This window comes from Dipodomys spectabilis, unplaced genomic scaffold (genome assembly GCF_019054845.1).
Source record: "Dipodomys spectabilis isolate Male_0828 unplaced genomic scaffold, ASM1905484v1 ptg000499l, whole genome shotgun sequence".
Taxonomy (NCBI): Eukaryota; Metazoa; Chordata; class Mammalia; order Rodentia; family Heteromyidae; genus Dipodomys; species Dipodomys spectabilis.
In genome coordinates this window covers 3,358,562-3,383,430 of record NW_024871176.1, presented here as the reverse complement: position 1 = coordinate 3,383,430, position 24,869 = coordinate 3,358,562, and the positions used below count along the sequence as shown (strand labels likewise).

At 37.4% G+C, this 24,869-nt stretch overlaps 1 protein-coding gene across 2 annotated transcripts in view; it reads right to left on the bottom strand.

Moving 5' to 3' along the window:
- Med13l (mediator complex subunit 13L) overlaps window positions 1-24,869 on the bottom strand; it is a 198,195-nt gene that overhangs the window by 79,097 nt on the left and 94,229 nt on the right. For both annotated transcript variants that reach the window (XM_042669550.1, XM_042669551.1), the window contains exons 3-4: window positions 20,878-20,962; window positions 12,321-12,404 (exon numbers count right to left, since the gene is read on the bottom strand). In XM_042669550.1, the coding sequence (XP_042525484.1) occupies window positions 12,321-12,404; window positions 20,878-20,962 (169 nt within the window). The remainder of the gene's footprint in view (window positions 1-12,320; window positions 12,405-20,877; window positions 20,963-24,869) is intronic.

Genomic DNA, 24,869 nt, shown 5'->3' with positions numbered 1-24,869 from the left:
AAGATTAGCTTGGGTTACAAAAAAAAAGGTTAAGGAGACTTCATCTCAGAAAACAAGATGGGGAGAGGAGTGTCTTTAACCTTCATTGCAAAGGGAACAGGAAATGTTTCTCTCTCTCTCAACCTTATTAAACTAAAGTAAATCCTTACGAAATATATTTTTAAAAGATAGCAAAAAAAAAAAAAAAAAGATGGACAAGATGGTGTGCATATGTTGGAAAAAAAAAAAGTTACTACTTCACTCTCCCTATCTGATATTATATTGATTTCTTACAATATGACCTGAAGGCATAGTTCAAAAAGTATATTAAGTATATCACATCATGAATTTTTCTACCAAGCAAGAATACATGCAGAGCATTTAATATTATTTCTGAGCAGATCTGAGCTCTGCTTTATAAACAGTTGGTAAGAATCAATTACAATACAGTGGGATCATCTGCATTCTGGCAACACATCAGGAAACATGTCCCAACAGGCCTAACATTGCTTGGTCAGCGAAGAGGAAAAGTGAAAGGAGTCTTCTACTTTGCTGCTTCTCTGAAAAGGAAATCGCATCAGGCCATTAAGTAGTCAGATACATTATTTTATTGCTTGCAAAGCCCTTGGGTAATAAAGTATGAGTACAAATTGCCACAGGCAGTTTTGGAAGAAAAACAGAACTGTGCAAAACAATGACAGCTGCTCTACTGCAGCCCCGGACAAAGGCAGAAAGAAAACAGTCCATCATTGTAGTTTTTCTGCTCAACTAAAGTACTTTCTAGTATGTAAGAAGCAGCTATACAAGCACATAATTCTGCAGAATATGCTTCTAAATGAGCATGAAGGAGAGAGTAACAGAAGAGCAGACAAGCATGTATTTGTAAAAGCTACTTTAAGTCAGACTCAGTCAATCACACATCTCCATTCTTTTACATAAGTAAGGTTGTGGGTGAAGCTACATGACAACTCTGCCCTGTCTTTTGAAACAGAGTTTTAAGAAAGATAGTTTCTACTGAGAAGCATATTACTATTTTTCAATAAAATACTAACACAAAGAGGCATTTCCTTAACATGAACTATGATCCAAGAAAACAATTCACTCTCTATGTAAAGAAAAGTTCTTTCTCATATCTTGTACGGGAAAATAGTAAGGATGAGTGATGTACTTTCACAGGATTTAAAGAGTAAAACTGGATTTACATCTTTAACCTTTCTTATTACATGTCATATTTTCTGAAGACAAAATGCTTTACCTTAAGTTCCCATAAAGTACTGTTGAAACTTTTCCTCAATACACTTCTATGTTGTTACATTTTTAAACTAAGAGAATTCTGTAATATTACGGTTATAAAAATGTTAAAAATTCTTAGAATTTCCTATAGAAACATAATTTTTATCCATACTAAAATATCAAAAGGCCTGTTTCTTAATTTTCAACCTTCAAATTGTTATAGTAAAAATGAAATAAACTCTAAAGCAAACAAAAAAAAAGCCAACAATAAAACTGAGGCTCTGAGTTAAAGCCCTGGTTTCAACACATACATGCATGTGGACACACACATGTGCGCGTGCAAAGACAATAGAGACACCTTTGGAGATTATAAAAGGAAAGCTTACTTAGCCCAACAATTCTAACAGTCTGCCATTTCATTTATGCTTTGGGAAAAGAAATTTGATAGTCCTTATGCCTGTTAAGAGTACACCTGGTAACTCAGATGGTGGGAAATCAAAAGGCTCTAAGCAGGATAGAGAAAATTCACATCAATAATTTTGATTAAATGTAAGTTAAAAAAAAAGGTAAGCACAAAACCCCAATGATTGTATATTTATTTTTCTAATTTTCTACATATATATCAATATTAAAACAAACCTAAGAAATCAACAATTATAGACAGCTTTCTTCTGAAGAACAGTAAAAATAAATAGCTGTTAAAATAAGATCCTGAAAGTGCATTCAGCTGATAATCACATATCTGCTGGTAACACTGCCAGCCACTCCTGACAATTCTGGCATATTGTTTAAGATTTTCAAACTCATAAGAACTAACTCAACACACCCAAGGATGGAGGGCAAGATACTGACAATGTTGTGGGAAGCAGAACAGCTGAAGTGCTGCCTTATAAATTTGCTTTCTGACCCCTGCTGTCTCTATTTGTTGCCTTAGAATTCACAAGAGATATTCTCAGAATAAGAAATTTGAATTCTATCTCCCACCGTGAGCTGACTTTCCTGTGTGCTTTGTAGAATGTCAATGCTTTGGATCTGAACTCTTCTTCATTTCCATTGTTAAGGCCTCAATTGTCACTCTCCCAAAATAAGGCCTGCCTACTACTGTGGTGGCCAACCACATACCATATGAGCTTCACTCTTTATAGACTTGTGGTGGTACACACTTAAAGAATTTTTTCCAAGATATGCAAGTCTAATAATGGAAAAAGGAGGTTAAGTGAGAGTCACAATTTGTGGACTCTGAGAAATGACCTGCCACAAGAGCCAAGACACTCAGAACACAGCATTACAATCACAATCTAGTTCCCAGGGATGGTAAGGGTGCTGCACAAGAAAGTTCTGTCTCACCCCATCTGAATACCTTCCTCACAACAAGCCACTAACCAGGTGCTATAAAACCAGAAACTCAGGAGCCCATATGGAAGCTAATGCCAACCAAAGGAATCCTATTAAAGCTATAAGTAGAAACCAAGACTTGCTGGCAGAACCAACCTTCCACTGAGAACAATCCTAGCTTTGTCCCTAGCAGAGGTTACCTAGCCAACTCCCTTCACTCTTCAAGTCCTCACCAGTTTTCTCAAATGCCTTGGGCTCCCCAGCCCAGCTAGTATGTGAACTGCCTGACAAAGCCCTGCCTGGTTCACGTACTTGCCCAGAACACCCAGTCTCAACAAGTGCCTACTGGACTCCAGCCAAGGCCAGCTCGGTGAGGTATTAAGAGGCTTCTGGGAAGAAGCACGTCAGACAGCAGGCTCTGGGGCCGCATGGCCTTGCTCAGACTATCCGCTGTATAACTTTAGGTAAATTACTTAACTTTTCTCTACCATAAATTTTGCATTCATCAACTCAGGAAAATTATTACCTATTTTGAAAATAGCTTTATTTATTAATAATAATTGAAAATACATAATGCTCAATAAATATGTTATTAGAGAGAAGAAAATAAGAGAATGTTAGAGTGTTGTGTCTTTGTGAGAACAGATGCAATAAGGAAAGGCACTGACAATGGCTCAATAATAGAGGGTGGAAAGGAGGTGGTGAGAGAGCAAGAGAGAGGGCTAATGTAGGCATAGGTGAAAGGCCACAGTGAGACATCTTTGTACTCACAATATACACTAAAGAAAATGAATTACAGGAGGGTGTAATTGGTTCTGTTGGACGGCGAGTACCAGTAGGAAGAGAGATAACAGGGAGGAATGAAAGAGGGTATAAATATAATCGAAGTACTTTATATCAGGTATAAAATAGAACATGAAACCTACTGAAATTGTTTGAACAAGGGAGGAAGAAGGAGGGATGAGACAGTGACAGAGGGGTAAACTGACTCACAGCTCATTGTATGCACATATGGAATACCACAATGCAGCCTCCTTGTACCACCAATTTATGGGGGTAAAACCTCAATTATTAGATGTGCCCGTGGAATGAAACTTCTGGAACCATGAACCTAAATTAATCTTTCCTCCTCTGCCCCAAATCACACACACAACAAAAAAAAATATTTATTATTTTATTCATATGCTGAAACTTACTAGAAAGGAATCTTACTTGTTCTTTACTTATTTATTGTGTCATCTTCCCTCCTCCAAAAATCATCACAAACTAGAGAATAATTCATTCTCCAGCACATTACTGACACCCTACACAACGTATCAGTCACCAGGCTAACATTTGTAAGGGAAAAGGAGACTCCTTGGCCACAAAAACACAATTTCAAGAACCTATCACCTCCCGCAGCTCCCAGCTCACATACTGCAATAGATTTAAGCATCAGAGACCACTTTGTCCCTTATCTTCTTTTACGGGTAAAGAAAGGGAAGAAAGCAGATTTGCCTTATAAACTAAATTATTCCATAGTAATATAAGCATTAGGTACATTTTGAATTCTTGATTACCTATACTTTAGGTAGTAATCAAAAAAATTGAGTTATCAAAATACAAATTCATAAACGGGTATCCGTGGCTTACATCTGTAATCCTAGCTACTCAGAAGGCTGAGGTCTGAGGATCACGGTTCAAAGCCAGCCGGGGCAGGAAACTCCATGAGACTATTATCTCCAATAAACCACTCAGAAAACCAGAAGTGGCACTGTGGCTCAAGCGGTAGAGCGCTTGCCTTGAGCTGAAGAACTGAGGGACAGCACCCAGGCTAAGAGTTCAAGCCCCACAACCAACCAAAAAAAAAAAATACAAATTCATATGTTAGCAAATATTTTTGCTTAGCTACTGAAAACCAGGTTTCCCAGTTCCTGATTAATTATAAATAATACAACTAGAAACACCTATGGAAGAGACGTTTTTCTGGTTTTTCTGCAATACCACTTATCAAAAGTGATATTACAGCTGGGTGCTGGTGGCTCATGCCTGTAATCCTAGCTACTCAGAGGATCAAAGTTCAAAGCCAGCCGGGCAAAAAAAGTCCATGAGACTCATCTCCAACTAACCACCAGAAAACAGGAAGTGGAGCTGTGGCTCAAAGTAGTAGAGTCTTAAACAAAAGAGTTCAGGGACAGCACTCAGAGTTCAGGAACTACAACCAACCACCTCCCCCCTCCCCGCCCCCCAAAAAAAGAAACTGGTATTACTAGGTGAAAATAACATGGATCTCCTAGCTCTCTTTCTGCAAAGCTGTTTCCCTTCTCAGAAACCTGTGATTTACTGACATTGACACAGCAACAGTGGACTAGTATGGCCAATGCTTGATTTTACAATCTTGTTTTTATTTCCTTAATAGTTTCTTTTAAGTATTAGGCAGATGAAAACATTCCTTGTCAAGTGACAATTAAAACTTTATTTCATATGTATTAACTGTTTCTAACAACCAACACACTAACACAAAAATGTCTAATAATGAATTTATTTTTAATACCATCTATTTTATTTGTAATGCATGCTTGTACATATTTAGCAGTGCTAGGAATTCAACCCAGTGCTTTATTCACGCTCTGCTCAGGAATTATGCCCACAGCACCTGTATCTAATGTGTTTATGATAATTACCTGTTGCTTTTATTTTAGCATTGCGGTCTTTCAAGCACTTTATATTTATTTTTGCAATGTGTTTTTATTTCTAAGTAAGAATTAATTATACATAGTTATGAGGTATACTGTGCCATTTCAATAGGGACGCTGATTTTTAAAAGAAAATACCGAGGTGTAACTTTATTAATATAGAGTTGTATAATAAGTTTACTAATTTATTTTGTTTAAAACTCAGTTTTATTTTGAAATGAAGTAATATATGTTCTTTGCATAAAACTGGAAAATACAAGGGTTCAGAGAAGACAATCACTAATAATTCAATGTCATCTTTTCAATGTAGATTAAGACCTTTAATAGCTAGATGAGTTTCAATTCTGAAAACAGATGAAATTTTATGAACCAAAATAATAATTATAAAAGTGCTTCAAAAGCCAAGCGGGGTTATACTTGCCTATAATCCTAACACTTAGGTGGCTGATGCAGAAATATTTTGAGTTTGAGGTTAATTTGAACTTAAAAGAGTGCACACATGGAATTGCAATACACAGGTGGCTGCAATCTGGGGGGGTCAAGGCCAGCCCAGGTAAAATGTGAGTGATACCCTATGTCAATCAATATGCCAGGCCTAGTGGAATACACAAGAGGTCACAGTGCTAAACGTATTTGATAAAGTGAGAGTCATTTGTTTAGTATATGTGTTGTCAAAGCAAGTATAGAGTCATATGCTTAGAAATCAGTAACTAATGAACATCCAGTAATTAGAATTCATTCTCTCCCATAGTATAGACAAGGCCAGATCATCCCACTGGTTATTGCCTAAGTCTTAACATGTTTTAGCTTGATTCCAGATAACCAAGTAAGTCATAACAAAAAGATAACTTTTGTTTTTCTAAATAGAGCACCCTGCTATTAAAATGAACTTTCAGACAGAGTCAATACTGTCTATTCAAAAAGCATGTGCATTTCAAGTAAATTAACATAAAGTATTCCCCAAAGGCCAACATCAAAATCCAAGCTCAGTATCAGCCAATAGAAGGCAAAGAAAATAGCACAAAGTCAAGTAATAACCTTTCTGCCCTCCTTCTACCCCAGTTAACTGGCAAACACTGAGAGTGTTATAAAATTTTTTCTGGGTTTCTACTATCAAGTCTCAAAGCTGATTTGATATTATTTTATTTTACTCTAATTTACAGGACATATAGACTATTTCTACATCTTTTAATATTCTAAACTAGTAACAATACTTAATGTTTAAAATGATCCTCTTAAATATCACTTATCATTTTGAATCTGTAAATCTAATTAGTGAGCTGAAATCAGTCAGAAATACAATCAGTAGTTCCTTACATCTCAGGCAATTTAACTTAATAAAGTTTACAACTTCCACGTTTTATTTGATTTAATGTGAATTAAGCTAGCATTTGTTATGTGCTAAGATGGCTTCTAAGCAAGTTTCCTGATTTGCTATTTGAAGAACCAGCAGTCTTGTCACTGCAGATATTCTTGCTAGGGACCCTTGATGCCCTGTTTTCAACTCTATTACATGAACAGTGAAGAAAGAAGCAAGAATGCTTGAGACGAATTTTTAAAGCCATGGCATGCCCATAAATGTCCCATCTGTACAAGCAAAGCTGCACAGCTGACAGGCAAACTGCATCCTAGTTTATGTCAAGGTGATGGCTAGATTCACACCTAGTCTGGGCCAGCCAACATCATCCCACTCAAACTAGACCACCACAAGCACTACCACTACAATCTTCTTTTCTGTTCCACACTGCATTTCCAGCCATACTATCCTAGGACCAGAGAGAAACAGGCTTATAATTTACACAACCGGAATATACACAATATAATATACACAACCGGAATCATGATCTGATCTCAAAAGTATGAGATTACATTGTGTGTGTGTGTGTGTGTGTGTGTGTGTGTGCATGCATGCATGCACACATACAAGTCAATGCTGGGGCATGGGTGCTGTCCCCTAGTTTTTTGCTCAAAACTGGGACTCTACCCCTTGAGCAACAGCTCCACTCCTGGCTTTTTGGTTGGTAACTGGAGAAAAGAATCTCACAAACTTCCCTTGCTCAGGCTAGCTTCAAACTGCAATCCTCAGATCTCAGTCTCCTGAGCAGCTAGGATTACAGATGTTTATTCTCAATCCTGGCTCCACTGCATAACTTCCTACATTTATGAAATTTTCCTTGAATTGGAATAAGCAATCTAGGAAAGCTGGAGCTAGAGTGCACCAAATAACGCAGCAAGCAAGACTACTCTCTGCTGGGAAATGCAGTCAAAATTAGCTATTGAGCACAATTGTTTCTTGAGCCGAAAGATAAACAGCTAGGTTTTCAGCATCCCCTTGACAGCACCAAACCAAAATTATGGACATTTACTGTGAGAAAAGTCCTTAAAACTGATTAGACCCAACCCTCTTATTTTCTTGATCACATATGGTCAAGAATAAAATTATTACAATCCAAATACTCAAGAACCAGCTGCATGCTTGTATTAGCTCATACATTTTATAGAGATTCTTTTTAATATACATATGAAACATGCTTTCAAAGTAAGCTGAAGGCAATAAGAAAAAACAGAAATCTACATTCTGATACCACTAAGTGGAATTAAATACTGTGGGAGCTCTTACATAAAGCAACTGTCTTACATCACAGGTCCTTCCAACTCCAGTAACAAGAAAATTAGGAGTCATTTCTTTAAAAAATAAAATAGTAGTTAGCGGCTGGGAAGATGGCCCAGTGGTAGAGTGCTTGCCCTGCATGCATGAGACCCTGGGTTCGATTCCTCAGCACCACATAAGCAGAAAAAGCCGGAAGTGGTACCTGTGGCTCAAGTGGTAAAGAGCTAGCCTTGAGCTGAAGATCTGAGGGACAGTGCCCACTCCCAGAATTCAGGCCCCACCACCAACAGAAACAAAATCAAAAACAAAATAGCAGTAAGCACAATTAACATTCATAACAAAGGGGGAAATAGTATTGAATAGTTTAAAATAAATAGCTTGGTGAGTAGGAATTTGTATTAAATTGGGGAGTATTTGATTTTGCTTAATTTTGTGGTAGATTTTAAGTAAAATCGTATAAATCCAGTATCTGACTCTTTCCAAAAACTGTGCTAGACCATTCATACTTTCGGTGAGTGGGATAGAAAACAAAAAAGGGACTTTACTTTCTCTCTTTACTGCCTTCTAAACTCCCCACCTTTCCAGTGTATTACCTTTGTACTTTTATTAAGCACCAAGTTAAACGTTTTTTCCAGCAACTTAAATTAAGGAAGGCAATGTTCTACAGCAGAGAAAACACAACTAATTAGAAAGAGAAAAAAGATCTGTAGCCAGGCCTCATCTACCTGTATGGCCTGAGAAAGCCCAACACTCTAACTCTCTTAGGAAAGTCAGAGACTGTTCCCACTGGGCATTCAGGGTTTATATCAAATGAGCTCCATTTACCCAGTGATCTTTCATCATTCAGTACATCCATCAAACACGAAAGAACAAGAAGAACTAAACAAATGTAAAAGAGCCCATTTAATTACTAAATTAATTCCCACCTTATAAAAACATATACTTAACCAAAAACTCAGAGTTCTGAAAATGTTGCATGTTTTGAAGAAAAATGGAAGAATAAAAAGACAAAATAGGTAAAGGCCCAAAACCTACTACTGAAAAAGCAAATAAATGCCTGTTTTATCAGAACACTTTGCAAAACGGTCACATGATTTTTTAAACCTTATATATCATACAAAGTATGCCTCAGCTAAGGTTAGGCTATTGTTTCATTTCTTTCTCTCTCTAAACAATAATTCCAACGCTTATCTCTATAATGGCAGACATGTCTGGATACAACAGTTTTCTTTCCAGTTTAACATTCATCCTATAACAGAAAAAAATAAGGTGCACTACTGCACTTTCTTCCCCGTTTTGTGTGACTAATAATAGGGTCATGTAGTTACCAAAGCAGCTTTTTCATAATTTATTAGTAATACACATTTCTCTATTTATAGTTTTCTCCCCAACTCATCCTTCAAATAAAACATATTATTAAATATTAAATCTTAGAAGTCTTTTTTACCATTTAAAATATGCCCAATTTTCAAGTTTTAAAAGGATGTTCTTTTTCTTATGCCTCGTGTATAATGGATAATGTTTGGCTAAGTGTTACAAATAAATTCTTTCTACAAAAGAAATCATATTTTCCTTTATTATTAAGATACAGTCACTGAAATATTTAAGCAAAGTTTCAGGAAACAGCCTCACCTCTTCATACCACTGATCTGTTCCTCTTACTAAAAGATTCAAATTTGACTGCACCAAAAATTGCTAGCTTAATAGCTCCTAGGGAAGACAGAGCACGTGGTCACCACAAGGGAGCCCGTGACAGAGCAGAACTGGCTCAGTCCTTGGGGCAAGTACACAGCAGCCACTGCCTATTAATTGAGAGAATGTGCTTAGATGGGAGCCTCATTCTTCCTCCTACTTATGCATTTAAATACCCCGCTTAGAGCAGCGCAGTACACGCAGGGGTCATAAAAGATGGTGAGGAATCTCCTTCAAAGCCTTTAGGCTGCTGTCCAGGCAGTCTTCTCTTTTGGTGCCGGGTCTGTACCGTTTTTCTATTGTTCACAGCTAGACTACTCAGAGCCCACAGAGGCCCAGATTGAAAAGATGAACATCACTGTTTTTGTTTCTTAACTACTTCACTCTTCACATTAAGCCTTTACACTCTACCCTTTTGTTATCCTTTCCATTTGGGGTAGCGGGGAGGTGGGGGGAGGAGAGAAAGAATTGATTTACTTGCTAAGATTAAGGCAGGAGCCTAGGTATTAGATTGTTCCGAACTCCTTACAAACACTGTGACCTTGGACATGTTACTTGTTCTCTGGCTCTCAATCTCCTTCCTGAGAATTAGGGATCTGTCCCAACTACCACCCCTAATGAATCTCACAGGACCGCCGTGGAGTACTGAGACTCAAATCACTGTGAGTGGTTTGCCAAGGCCCTCCTCTCTGCTTTTAAATACACTCCTCCTCCTCTATACTCTAGTATAACATAGTTCTCTAAGACTCTATTTCCTAAGCTATAAAACCAAAGAAAATAATACAAAGCTGCAGATATGTAGTAAAGACTGGCATCTCAGCAAATGCTGGTTCTAATTTACAATTTCCACAGTGACACTATATTACAGAACATCTCAACGTTTTATCCTACCTTTGCAATCTGTCTTTCAGTATATATCCAAATCTGTGCTGCCAGCTCTAGGAAATAAACTTCCTTTCTGCTGGTGCCTTCTCTTGAAGTGGAAGGGAGATGCCAACTGATTAACCTCCTACAGAGAAGCTAGAGACCACCAGAGATCACCACAAAAATACATCTTAACACTAGTCAGAGTGTAGGTTATGCTCAATTGCCTAAGAGTTGAATATGCTCTAGAATAAAAAAGTTAACAAGATTACTCTGTAGATAGTCAATGCTAAAATTCCTTGAGAGAATACAAAAGGCACCAACTGAAAACAAGCCATGTTGATAAAATCTACAGAACCAAGGAGGCGAGAATATCTGGGAAAAGTTGTACATGAATCACAATGACATTGTTGAAAATTCTGAAAGGGACCCTCAAAGGAAAGATAGGTTTCTCTAAAGATTTTTCCCAACCCATGCAGGCTTTTAAAAGACTTTAACTTCCTAGACCACACTAAGCAAGGCTCTGGAATTTTTTAACTATTAAACTGTAACAAAATATTATAATTTTCCAGTCATTACTAGAATAATATCAGTCTATAGCCTCAGTTAATTTCATAGCTAATCTAAGCTTCCGTCTTATAGAACTTCCCCGATGTAGACAAAGCAAATTTAGATATTATATATGTTTCATATAAGGGTAGGGCATGCATACATGCACTGAGTTCCTAAAATACTGTTTTTACTGCGTTTTCCTCAAACTACAATCCTTCTGATCTCTGCTTCCAAGGTGGCTGGTATTATTTGAATATTTGCCTATGATTGGTCCTGGAATATATTACATATTTTTAATTAACATTCTGAATTAAGTTCCATTCAACTGATGAAAAGGTTCAGATATCAAACTCTGATCTATAATATTTTCCCACTTCTGCTCCTCACATGACACACTGAAAACAATTTCTGGAACCTGATGATCTCTTTCAAAGGAAAGACTTCTCTATAACAGCAGCACCCAGCAGGAAGGCATATTCAGTATTAAGGGCTGAACTTAAACCCACCCATACCACAAATGATGGCTAAGAGATTAGGACTGCTTAAAGAAGTAATTCATTGTCCAGGTTTTACACTAGTCAGAGACTGTGTTAACCAAAAGAGGAGCTAATAGGGGGAAAGGAAAATAGGGGAGGGGATGGGTCATCAATCCATACTAAATAATGTTCAACATTTTAGTGAACTTGTGCACACACAAACACCAATCCTAGGGCTTTAACTTGGAGCCTGGACACTGTTCCTTGACTTTTTTGCTCAGGGCTGGTACTCTACCACTTGAATCACAGCTCCACTTGTAGCTTTTTGGAAGTTAATTGGAAAAAGAGTCTCACAAAAGTTCTTGTTTGGACTGGCTTCAAACCACGATTCTCAGATCTCACCCTGGCCAGGAAAGTCCAAGATACTCTTATCTCCAACTAACCAGAAAAAAATCAAGAAGTAGAGGTGTGGCTCAAGTGGCAGAAAACCAGCCTTGCTCAACAAAGCCTGATGCCCTGAATTCAATCCTAGTACTGTGAGGGAGGGAGAGAAGTATGGAGGGAAGGTAGGGAAGAAGGGAGGGAGGAAGGAAGGAGGGAAGGAGGGAGGGAAGAAGGGAGGGAGGGAGGGAGGGAGGGAGGGTGGGAATTATATATAATGGTCCAGTTCCAAACAATGTAATAATAAGTGGTTGAAATGTGCATATAAAGACAATCAACTTTGTAGTCCTGTTTTTAATAGCCAACAAAACAATCCAGTATTTGATCCACTATGAACCAGGATCTATTTTAGTATAAAACCATTAACATAACTAAGAAATAAATACCCTGATCTCACCCAACTTGTCCCAAAGAGAGTTGTGATCACATAAAGGAAACCAAGAGAACTGTAAAATGCCTCACCTCTTGTTGACTGGCTTTTCATCCTTCTCATAGGGTCGAACAAACCACTTCCCAATCCTAACGAAGTTCTTATCCATTAGGCACCTACAATAAATATATCAAGAATTACTTTTATAGGTTCAATACTAAATTAGCAAGTCACTGAATAATCTCAGGTGAGATACACCAACAAAGAGACAGATATCAGCAAATAAACTGTCAAAAATTTACAAAACTTTTACATTATATTTACTTCAAAGAAGTATCACCTTTGCATATTACCTTTACAATTAAAAAAATTATGCTCATGGGGAAAAAACTATCAGAATAAACCAGTTAGTTCCATAATTCCTTGCATTTTGGAATTACTTCAAATCACATTTCTGCATTATTTCCCTTCTTATGTCATTAAAAATGTTAGAAACATGATGTCAGAAACATACTATTTCCTCAGGAATATTCTTCCAAGCCACTAGGATCTATCTTGCAAGTTTTAATGTTGTTTTCTTGGCCTTAAATTTGTTTCTCTATTTGTTTGGCTTGGCTTATGATCCTTAGCATAGATCTCAGTAACAAAAACACAACAGAGTCATCTACTTGGGCATTTCCTTTAGAGGGTATGGGAAAGCAAATCAGTTTGCCTCTGCAAGAAGATGAGGACTCCTGATTGTTATCTTCAGTCGTAAGTACTTGCTTTCCTCCTAGACAAGCTATACCTCACTTCCATTTCCATGCCATGTGTGTGATTGGCTTTCACTGTCAAATCACAGGGTAGCTTTAGAAGACGTGTTAAATAGTAATTGAACTCAACTCTTACAACACAAATAGTGCTCAACAATTTAGCTAAAGTGACAAAAACACCGTTAAAACCAAGTTCACTCATGTGCAGGCAAATGACTTTTACAACCTAAATGCCATCTGGCCAATTGTGAGATGTCACTGATTATAAAAAATATCTGTAATTTAAAAATAAAATAAAATTTGTGAAGGAAGTGTGCATTTTGAAGTTCATGAAATATAGTAATCTCTTAACACCACTCAATGAAATGACACATATTTTGTTAAGAAAAGCTGTCAAAATGCTGCATATAATTCTAGACAAGGTTCTTCCTCCCAGGAAAAGAGCTATCTAGCAATCCTTTACTCAATATTCAGGCAATTCTGCTCATGGCTTTTGTCTCTGTAATTTCCACACCATCAACAAGAATGGAAATAGTTCACAAACTCTCAACCAACTCATTACAGGTTAAACGGGTTAGTAAATGGCAGTAGTTTCTTCTGGCCACCATGTAACTCACTTTGGGTAGAGTCAATTTAGGACATTGTTATCTCAAAATGTCACTGGCTTCATCTGGTTTTATTCTGAAGGAAACAATCTTTCTTGTTCAAAAGGGTAAAAATTATTTTCAACTAATTCAACCTAATTTCCTAAGTTGAAATTTATACAAGCATGCTTCCTAAAGACTAGATGATGCCATTAAATTTAGGATAAGAATTACAGAACACCCACCCAACAAGAAGCAAGTACAAAGCAAAACTGAAAAAATGTTTCCATCGCTAGCCAAAAGACTTATTTTTAGCTAGCCTACATACCAGTAGTTAATCCCAATCAAGACCAAGTTTTTAGATACTAAGCTCAAAGTCCTCAATTCCCTACTGATTTTCCCCCATAGGCCAAATAGAGAGATATGGTGAAGGATAGAGAAAGGATATTTACTCCTTGACAGCTATGGGAAAATAGCACTAGAGTACATCTTTAACCATCTTCAGAGGCAGACATTGGGGGCAGAGGTGAAAATGATCCACATAATTAAAACAGCCCCAGGTTACAAGCATGGCTTCAGGTTATGGGTCAAGTAAAAGCTCAGTCTCTGTCCTTGGAGGAATTGCTTTATCACTGGAACAAAACAGAACTAGGTGCTCTCCTGAGTTTTGGGCAGTTTTCTCTAACATGCTAGGAAAGGGCTGCCTATCAGGCAGTTTGCTGTTACACAGAATGCTGATCAGTGGATCTTTCTTAGAGCTCAAGATCAAGAGTTGATCAGATCCAAGGGCACAGATACAAAGTTGGGGGACTTTAGTTAAGTCACAAGGCCCAGCAAAAGCATCTTTTAAATTGCCTCTTCTTACAACTCCAGAGTTTGGTATCAGGTTCTTTACTCCAGTAACACTGTCCATAAAGCACCACCACATCATGTCCAGGCACAGTGTATCACTTCTTGTAATGAGGTAAGGGATGGGTTTGACAGCCAAATTTTGTAGCTGAGGCACTGAGAAAATGTCACAGAGCTGCCATCAAGATCATATATCTAATCTGATCATAAAGGAGGGACATACAACTATTTCCACTTCTTCATTTCTAAAATCAATGGGATGCATCTCATAAATGAATTACTGTGAAAGCATTTGGATTCCTGGGCAGGGAACACTGTGGGGTCTGAATACAGGACTTTGCACTTGCCCAACAGGTGCTATTGTACTCTAGCGGATGCAGGTAAGCCCTATTACTCCCATCAGCTCTGAAAAGTCTGTAAGGTGAGGCTCTTTTACAGACCTAACCTCACCTGAAATGTACATTCTATTGCAATTCCACAGAACTATATCTATTCTAGTTTCTAATGTTTAGTATCTAATCCCTTTCTCTAATCTCTCTCTCTTTCTCTCTCTCTCTCTCTCTCTCTCTCTCTCACACACACACACACACACACACACACACACACACACACACACACGAGTTAACTCTTTCCCTATCCTGAAAGTATAAAATCAATAGAATATCTGACTCAAATAAGCAGATTTCTTTTCATACATTTACAATTAAGACACTTGCTTTCTGTCAGTTGTTTCTATAATATTTATACTTTAAAGTACTGCACTATAGGCCCAAAGGCTCATCCTTCTGCTTCTACTAAAGAACTTATGGCATTCAATAAAATGGGAATTTGCTGGTTATTCATTTCTAGTATGTGCTACCACATTATACCCCAGGACTCTCATTATGGCAATGTTGTATTATCATTTCTTCACTGCTCTCCAGTAAAGATGTGTAGTATTCAGAACTCTAAGCCACACAGCCATGGCCATTACTCAGTGATCCTTTGATGATAAACTCGACAAAATCACTATGTCTTAACTGTGAAAGCTAGAATTTTCTAAGTACCTTACTGTTTTCCTAACTGCAATTACAGTTTTCTCCACATTTTTATTTACTCTCCAAATAAAATACTAACTCTAAACACTAACTCTTGGCAAACCAAGAAGCTTTGAGGCAAGCTAGGCAACAGTGTTTATGCTTGTAATCCTACCATTCAAGAAGCTGAGATGTGAGGATCAGGGTTCGAAGCCAGCCCAGGCAGGAAAGCCTGTGAGACTCTCATCTCCAGTTCTGCCCACAGACAAAAGTCTCCCTGAGTAAGCATGGACATTATAGAGCACTGAAGATTCCAAAGACTCGGTCTGCAATGGCTTCAAGTTTAGAGGACAAAAAAACTGCTTTCCATCCAAATAAGCAAATGTATTTTATTCTAAAACCTTAGGACAATTAAATTATACTAGCATATATAATGACAACTTGGTAGTATTTCAACAACTAGACATTTTAAGTAGGTCTGCAAAAACTAAAAAGCAAGGTTTTCATTAGTCCATTTACAATGCTGGATTTGTTAAGTGCACACATTTTCTGTCTTTTACAAAATGCACAACTAAAGCTTTATTTCATTATAATATTATATAATAAAGATTTGGTATATCATGAAAACTTCTATCAACTATAATAAGAGAAATAAGCATTATGCGTGCATAATCCAAAAATGTCAAATGAAAAAAACTCCTGAAAAATGTTTTCTATAATCTACTCATAAAGTACTTTTCTATTATTGATAAGTATAATACAAATAAACTTAGAATAGAGTGACCTTTGAGAAAAATCACTATTAACACAGAACAAAATTTCACTAAATTAAAAAGACAATCTGAACTGGGCTGGGAAGGTGGCTCAGTGGTAGAGTGCTTGCCTTGCATGCCTGAGGCCCTGGGTTCGATTCCTCAGCACCACATAAGCAAAAAGAAAAAAGCTGGAAGTGGCACTGTGGCTCAAGTGGTAGAGCGCTAGCCTTGCGCTGAAGAGCTGAGGGACAGCGCCCAGGCCCAAAGTTCAGGCCCCACGACTAGATCCAAAACAAAAAACAAAAACAAAACAAAACCAATCTGAACTACTGCATTTTAGAAAGTGAGGAGAGAAGGATATATAAAATAAGGAAGGGAAGAAGGTAGACAGTCAAGCCAAATTGCTAGTAACAAGTAAATTAATAGTATTTCATCATCAAGGGTATTTTATGGCTCAATGTTTAAAAGAAAAAAGAAAACAGATAGCTGAGCAACTGGTGGCTCAGCTTTGAACAAAAACGCCAAGCAAGAGTGAGAGGCCTTGAGTCCAAGACCTAGTGGGTGGATGGATGGATGAAAAAAAAACATGCATAAACCTATCTTTGCTTGTATTTCAGAAACATTTGTGTTTCAGTCACATCATAAGGAGCTGTTTGGAGAACAGGTTATAAGCAAAGGGAAATACTCAATTTCTGTATTACTGATAAATTCTTTCCCCAAGTATATGCCATCTCTTCCCATCATGTCACCACACTCGGTCATTTGATTTTGATTTCTTCCACTGACAATTTCTACTTGGTTTTCAATTTGTGGTGAATGTTTTGGCCAAAAAAAAAAGTGGCAGAAATGGCATGCAATACTTCTGAACGGAAGTAACAGTGAAGTCTGTGTGAAACAGAGGACCCTTTAGCAGGGGACCTGAGAGGAGGACATAAAGCAGTGCTGTGGTCAATGGTTCATAGTGGATTTGTAACACGAGCAAGAAATGCACCTCTACTGGTGTGAGCTGGGAGGATCTTTCAGCTCTTCTGTTAATGCAGTATACTTAGGCTATCCTGACTGATGACACAGGCAAACAGCAATAATCAAAGACACATTCACACAATCTTAAAGCAGACCAATGGCAACCAAAATGGAAATGGGGCTTAACAGAAGGCTGACACAAAGGCAGAAAGTTCAACATTATATGATAATAACTACAAACTGGGGGAACCCACTCAGGTTTGATACTGCACAGGCTACCACATGGAAGCAGGGTTAGATGAGTTATACCGGATCCCTTCCGTGCCCAGATAGGATTACGATGAAGAAAACTGATTTCTGCTCAGTGTAAAAAAAGACTTTCTAATGTTAACTATTCTCTCAAGACAGAAAAGCTCTTCTGGAAATCTGTGTTCACATACCAAAAACGTCCAAAGAACTTACAACTATATAAAAAGGATATTAGGAAATGGGATTCTAGAATTTGCTATGTGGCTCTTAGTTCTTTTTCCAACACTAAAAATAGTATCATTTTACTAAATTTCTTTTAGCAAACAATTAATCATCCATTGAGTTCTTATAATGAGAAAAGTACTGTGCTAATCAAACAACCCTTTGTAAGTAAATGAAAGGTATCAGCAAGCCCAAGTGACTGACTGGGCCATGTCACACAATTAAGTGGCAACGCCAAAACCTAAAGTATTTCCTGTCAATGAAGGCAAAGAAGAAATAGACTAGTAGGTGTGTGTGCCCCTGGAAAAATATGTGAAATCATAGCCCAATATGTTAACATGTGCTACCTAATACCTTTATGGAAAAATTCATGGCAGTAATTTTTTTGTGTTTTAATGGATGGATGACTCTGACTAGATGTATAATAAATAGAGTGTAGGGCAACTATTGAAGAGTTACAAGAGAAATGAGAACATGAAAGTATGTGCTAAATGTTAAGTTACCTGATAATTTAAACAATTCTACACAGCATCCACACAGTAATACCTCAACACCAATAAAGTAACATGAAATGAAATGGTCTTCTTCACTGTGAAAATTACAGTGCGTGTTAATTTCTATGATGAAATTATTTGTAATAAATTGCTTCAGTGGCATCATTCTGTATGCCCTAGTAAATGTAGCCTTTTATAAAGATTAATTTATAAATAAGAGCTTCCCAAAGCGGTAAGTGAATTCCCTTTTAATTAAACATATTAGATAAATAGATATGCCTTACAGAAGCTTCTGTTATATGCACACTAAAGAAAACATTGGTTCAAGAAGTGCAGACCCTCTAAGGAATACAATCCTTGTGATCTATTTAGATAACCTTAATTCCTATTTTCACCCCAGAAACTCACACTGTCAGTCTACTTCAAATGAGTAGAAAAAAATTCTAAGAGAAAATTATCAAGAAAAGGGATAACAAAATGTATCTCAAGAAGTTTGTGTTGTAAACAAATAAAAGTTAGAGCAAGTGATGTGAATCACAGCTAGTGGGCATCAGCCTTTCCAATTTCTGTTGACAGTGAGTAAAGAGCCCCAGCCACCACCGTTTAAAATGTGTTCATGCCTCACAAGAAAGGTGACTGTAATTCATAAAACTTAAAGTGTGGCACAGACATTTTTCAACAGAACAAAGGAATTAGCATAGTTTTTCACAAGAATCTCATGCTCTCACCAAGGGCCAGTGGCTCACATCTAGCTACTCAGAAGGCTGACATCTAAAGAAAGTCCATGAGATTCTTATCTCCAATTAACCAACCAAAAAATCCACAAGTGGAGCTGTGGCTCGAGTAATAGAATGCTATCTTTCAGTAAAAGAAGCTCAGGGACAGCTCCCAGACCCTAAGTTCAAACCCCAGAAGTGGCACTTTAGAAAAGAAAAAGAAGAAAAAATCACCTCAAGGTATCCAGATAAAATATAGTAAAGGGAGCTTGATTATTATTTTCTCAGCAAAAAAAAAACTATTTCAATTGTCTCAAAATTCATTCATATAAAAAGATTCTGGTCTGCCTCATTTTCCAGTAGGAGAGAATTGCCAAACACTGACTGACTAAGAGTAGTCAGTTCTTAAAATAGCTGTACATCTACTCCAAATCTCAGGATATGGAACTGAAGTTCAGAATAAGAAACAGAGATATTTAAGGGGTAGGGTCTTTCGAGATGATGAAAACTTACCAACCATAAGCCATATTCTATAGTGACGGAGTCCATAGTTTGGGATGTCCTTTCACCTAAACATACCATCTACAGACTCTTCCATGAATGTTTTTAACTAACCCATTCTTTTCTATCTTAACAACTCCAACATCCTGGAACAAACTGTTGTATTATAAAGTAAGGAGGTACTCAAATAAAGATGAGGCTTATCAAAGGGACACCAACAAAGGGTCTCCCTAAGCCACACCTAAAAGAACATTAAGTAACAAAATAAATGATGAGAGCAATGACAATGGAATAAAACAGGAATTCACAAACTTATGAGCTTAAAAGAGAATGAAAATCTATCCTTACAAGGTGAACTCATAAAAACAGAAGGAATGGTGGCATGTAAAAACTAACATTACACAAAAAAGTTGAGATCTAAGGATGGCAGCTTGAAGCCACTCTGAACAGGAAAGTCCATGAGACTCTTATCTCCAATTAACTGCCAAAAACTGGATGTAAACATGTGGGCCTTGAGCAAAATAGCTCAGGGACAGCACGTAGGCCCAGAGTTCAAGCCCCAGGATTGGCACCAAAAATATGTAACACTGGACTGGAGATGTGACTCGAGTGAGAGCGCCAACCATGAGGGGAAAGTGACAGCGAAGGTCCTGAGGCCAAGCCCCAGCATCAGCACCAAAAGAAAATCCAACACCGTTGATGCCACTGACATCTCTGCCACCTTATCAGTGACTGACTGGCACAAAACATCAATTCTGGCTGGGAAGGTGGCTTAGCGGTAGAGTGCTTGCCTAGCATGCATAAAGCCCTGGGTTCGATTCCTTAGTACCACACACACAGAAAAGACCAGAAGTGGCGCTGTGACTCAACTGGTAGAGTGCTAGGCTTGAGCAAAAGCAGCTCAGTGTTCAGGCCCTGAGTTCAAGCCCCAGGACAAAGACAAAAAAAAAAAAAAAAAAAAAATCAATTCTATGGCATTAAACATAATCTTAATTTGATTATGAGCAATCAATAAATCTCAAATTGATGGGAAGAAGATGTGTGTCCTATACTCACCAAAAATGGCAGTGTCAATAAAGACAAATAAAGGTGGGAAAACACAAGTGCAACAACTGGCAACACCTGATTTCCACCATGGAGATGCCAGTGTTCCACACGAAATGTGTGTAGTGCTAACTAACTATAATAAATGTTAGAGTTTCAAAGTGACACTCATTTAAATGAGAGGACAGCCTTGCCCGAAAATATACACACAAATGTTCAAGGGGAAAAAAGCCCACATTCATTTTAGTCCATAAATGGTTCAGAAAACAAAATTAAAAAATAGTAAGAAACACATATACAATTGGAGAGGGGAAGCATATCAGAGTTCTGTGTACTATGACCAAAACTTTTCTAAGCTTCAATTACATCAAAATAGAAACTGAAGCTTTCTAGTTTACATATTGATACTGATGCCAATAAAGAAGTATTCCATCTAGACACCCTCCAAATACCCTGCCATATACCCAAGTGTTCAATTTTACTGCTGTGCTGTGTCTCTCTTACCTTTCTAATAGATTGTGGATCGCTTTGAAGAGCAGCGTCCTACATTCATAGGAAAGGCCATTTTCCCATAGTCCTTCTTCAACAACTGAAACAAGAAAAAGAAAAAAGAAAAAAAAAGAACCAGTAAAAAGGACATCCAAATTAAAAAAAAAAAATAACATTTTTTTCTAAAGCAAAGCTAATGAGTTAAATAATTTAATCAGAAAATGTTTCAGTACCCAGAGAAGGAGTAACAGAGGCATTCCCCACAGCCCAGTTTACTATTAAATATTTCATATTAAATTCCTGTTGGTCTCAGAAGAAAATGAAGCTCTTGCAATAAATGAGTGGCAAAATAAAATTAAAAAAAAATCCTAAAATACAACATTCCCCTTTTATAGTTTTGCTTATTACAGCCAACTGAAGAATGAAAACCAAGCTAAGTATTACAACCGCTGCCTAAGTACAAGGAAAAACTTCTGATACTAATCTCACTTAAACCGTAAAAGCTATTATCAGAATTTGTTCAAATTGCTGCTACTTGGCCTTTTTAAATACTCATAATCAAATACATTGTAAAAAATGTCCTATATGGTTTTTAGCAAGAGACAGTATCATAACAAAATTTTAAATAGCAATAATGTTCAGTGTCCAAATAATTTCTCATAATGCTCTAAATTTATAATATAACTTCTTTCAAACCTGCAAAGAAATTCACTCCTTGAAGAACTAAATACATGTCTTCAAGAGAAAAGCAAAACAAAATGTGGGGGTTGGGGGGGAGGGGGAAAGTGGCAGAGGGGGCCAATATGTCAAGTACCAAAGCAGCAATTTCCCAGCAGAATTCATGGAAAGATATCCCCTCGAATTCCTCAAGCACAACTGACATACTTTACTTCAAGGAGAAAAAACTGGGGGAGGAAGAGTGGGATAGGGCAGAGGGGAACATAAAGATTGTGAAACCCTGAAGAAATTCAAGCTTGCGCTTTTAGAATTCAGGTCACCCTGCCTTAAACAGTTTAAAAGGAGAATTACTTTCAAAGAATACATATTTCCTCTGAGCTATGATACACATTTCCTTTTAATGTATCATATTGCAGCAACAGCTGAAATGAACGTCTAGACATCAAAAACACTTCTTACTCCCACCTACTGCTTTTTTACCTCAGGCATCAAAACTAATGAAACCTATTATCCAGAACATTGAGCCAAGCTCTGACACTGGCGACTGCAAATTTTGGAGGGGGAGGGGCACTTTTCAGGGATGGTACTTCTTATTCAGGCATTTAGACTACCAATATCAAATTTTGCTCCAAACTCCAGAAATACATATGGTTTAAAGTAAGGCACATGAAATAAGGAGACTGTTTTCAAGATTCCACTGACAGGCTGGCACTAAGACAGGTTTATAATCTGCCCATTACCTTTGTTTTCAACCTCTATCTCCAACATATTACAAATGTAGTCTAAAGAGACAAACTTTTCAAATTGTATAGCTACTTCCAAAGAAGTACAATAAGCAAACATTATAAGAACAAAATATTATCAACTTAATCCTATGGGCTCTATCAAATAAAATACTTAAAAGAAAGAGAAATTTCAATGCATCAGATTTCTTAAAAATTGACAATAAAGCCAGGCGCCAGTGGCTCATGCCTGTAATCCTAGCTATTTAGAAGGCTGAGATCTGAGGACCGAGGTTCAAAGCCAGCCCAGGTAGAAAAGTCCCCATGAGACTCTTTATCTCCAATAAACTACTCAGAGAAAGCAGAAGCGGTGCTATGGCTCAAGTGGTAGAGTGCTAGCCTTGAGCACAAAGATGCTCAGAGACAGAGCCCAAGCCCTGCGTTCAAGCCACAGGACCAGCAAGAAGAAGGGAAAGGGGAAGGAAAAGGGGAAGGGAAAGGCAAAGGGAAAGGGAAATTGACAACAAAAATTTAACCAAGAAAAATAAGGCTACATCAACTTCAAACTACAGCATTATGCCTTCAAAAACAATCCAATTATTATATTATACCATTGATTGATCTTGGTTATATTGCCATTGATTACCTTCTAAAAACCTGTATTTAAAGTCATTAACTAAATGGACTTATTATCAGCAAATTCAACCTAGTTAACAATCTGACTTCTTGAATTGCTCATGGGTAATAGAACATTTGGTTATCAACTAAACAAATCTATGTTAGAAATGGATTATAACTTTCCCAAGGTCAAGTAAAAGTGGGGAATCGGCCCAGTGGCTCACACCTGTAATTGCAGCTACTCAAGAGTCAGATCTGAGAATCACAGTTCAAAGCCAGCTTGGACAACAAAAGCCATAAGCCTCTTATCTCCAATTAACTAGCAAAAAGAGTTGAAAATGGAGCTGTGGCTCCAGTGGTAGAGCACTTGTCTAGGGACAGCACTCAGACCCTAAGTTCAAACCTAGAAGCGCTTGTGCGTGCGCACATGCGCGTTCACACACACACACACACACACACACACACACACACACACACACACACACACACACACACACAGAATGGAGAAAATAATTAGGAATAGAAGACATATATCAAATAGTTCACTTGTTCTGACCTATTTGAAACTTAAGATGATTGTAATTGTTGACACCATCCAGTAGACAAAAACACAGTTGAGATTCAAAACTCTGTCAGTATAATGGTCTTCCTAAGGGATCTCTAATAGCACGGGTCCTCTGCCAGTTGCAGAATAAACAGAATTTTAATGGTGGCAACTACAGTGCATTTTAACAGTAGAGATATGACCCAAGTTAGCATTTCAATGGATCACAGGACTCCACGTAAAGGCCATGAAATTTCAACTGAAGGAAATAAAACTCAATTTCTAGGTAAATTGCATAAGACCTTCAAAAGACAAGTGGTACAGAAAGCAAGCTTCAATGTTCCTTTAATAGCTACATATTGAAAAAGAAATCCTACACAATGACTGCTATTGACTCTTAACAACTAAATTTGTCCCTATTCATTACTTATTCCTTTCAAAGATATTACTATTACTGTTTGTCTTTTAAAACTACTGTATGCTCTTAATTACCATGCTCAAAAATATATGAACAAAGAAGGGTCCAGAAAGGGCAATTACCAAAATTGATGGTTATTCTGGGTTGCTGGAATTATCTTGTCCTTTACCTCTTTGCGCACTTTCCAGACTTTCTTCAGCAAGCATTATTATTTTTATAAGCATACATATTTGAAATATTTTAAAGTAGGGCTACTGTTATTTATTAAGCACTTTTTAATTTAAAAAAAACTACATAATCAGAAATTATCAAGAAGCCCAACATCAGAACAAGAATGATCACAAGATAAAAGCAAACTTTCAAAAAGAAAACCATACATGTGATTCACTTAGAGCACTAACTTACATTTGAATCAATCAATGCTACAAATAAACATCTTTATAAACTTCTTATAGGACAAATGATATCATTCAAGATGGCTCAATTATTGATTTCAACATTGCCACAATTGAATATAAAGTTTAAAATGTTTTCTTTGTGTCGTGTGATAACCACACTCCCCCCCCCCACACACACACACACCAGCATACTACTACATGAACAAGTACCCAAACTGTCTTTTACACTAAAGCTCAAACAGTTGTCTATCACTGTTATTAAACTGAGTGATCCTTGAAGCTGTAACTGTTTGAAATGCAGCTGTCTCTTTGGCGTCTCTCCCCACCCCCACTCATCCAGCGTGTTCTTGCTACAACAATCTTAAAGAGCATTTTACAGAAGGCTTAGCCCTGGTTGAGGGCACTCTCTGGCGTGACCAAGAGAACATGGAAACACGATTCATTAGACACGCCTGGAGTGATAACAATGGTGTTGCTTCTTGCTGCTTTTCATTTCGTACATCAGGCCGAGACTAATGCATTCTCGTTACACACAAGCACATTTATGGATGGGGGAAAAAACTATAATCACCTTTAATTAAGAGACAGAATATTTTTCCTATATGAGCTGCCAGCCATACCAACATAGT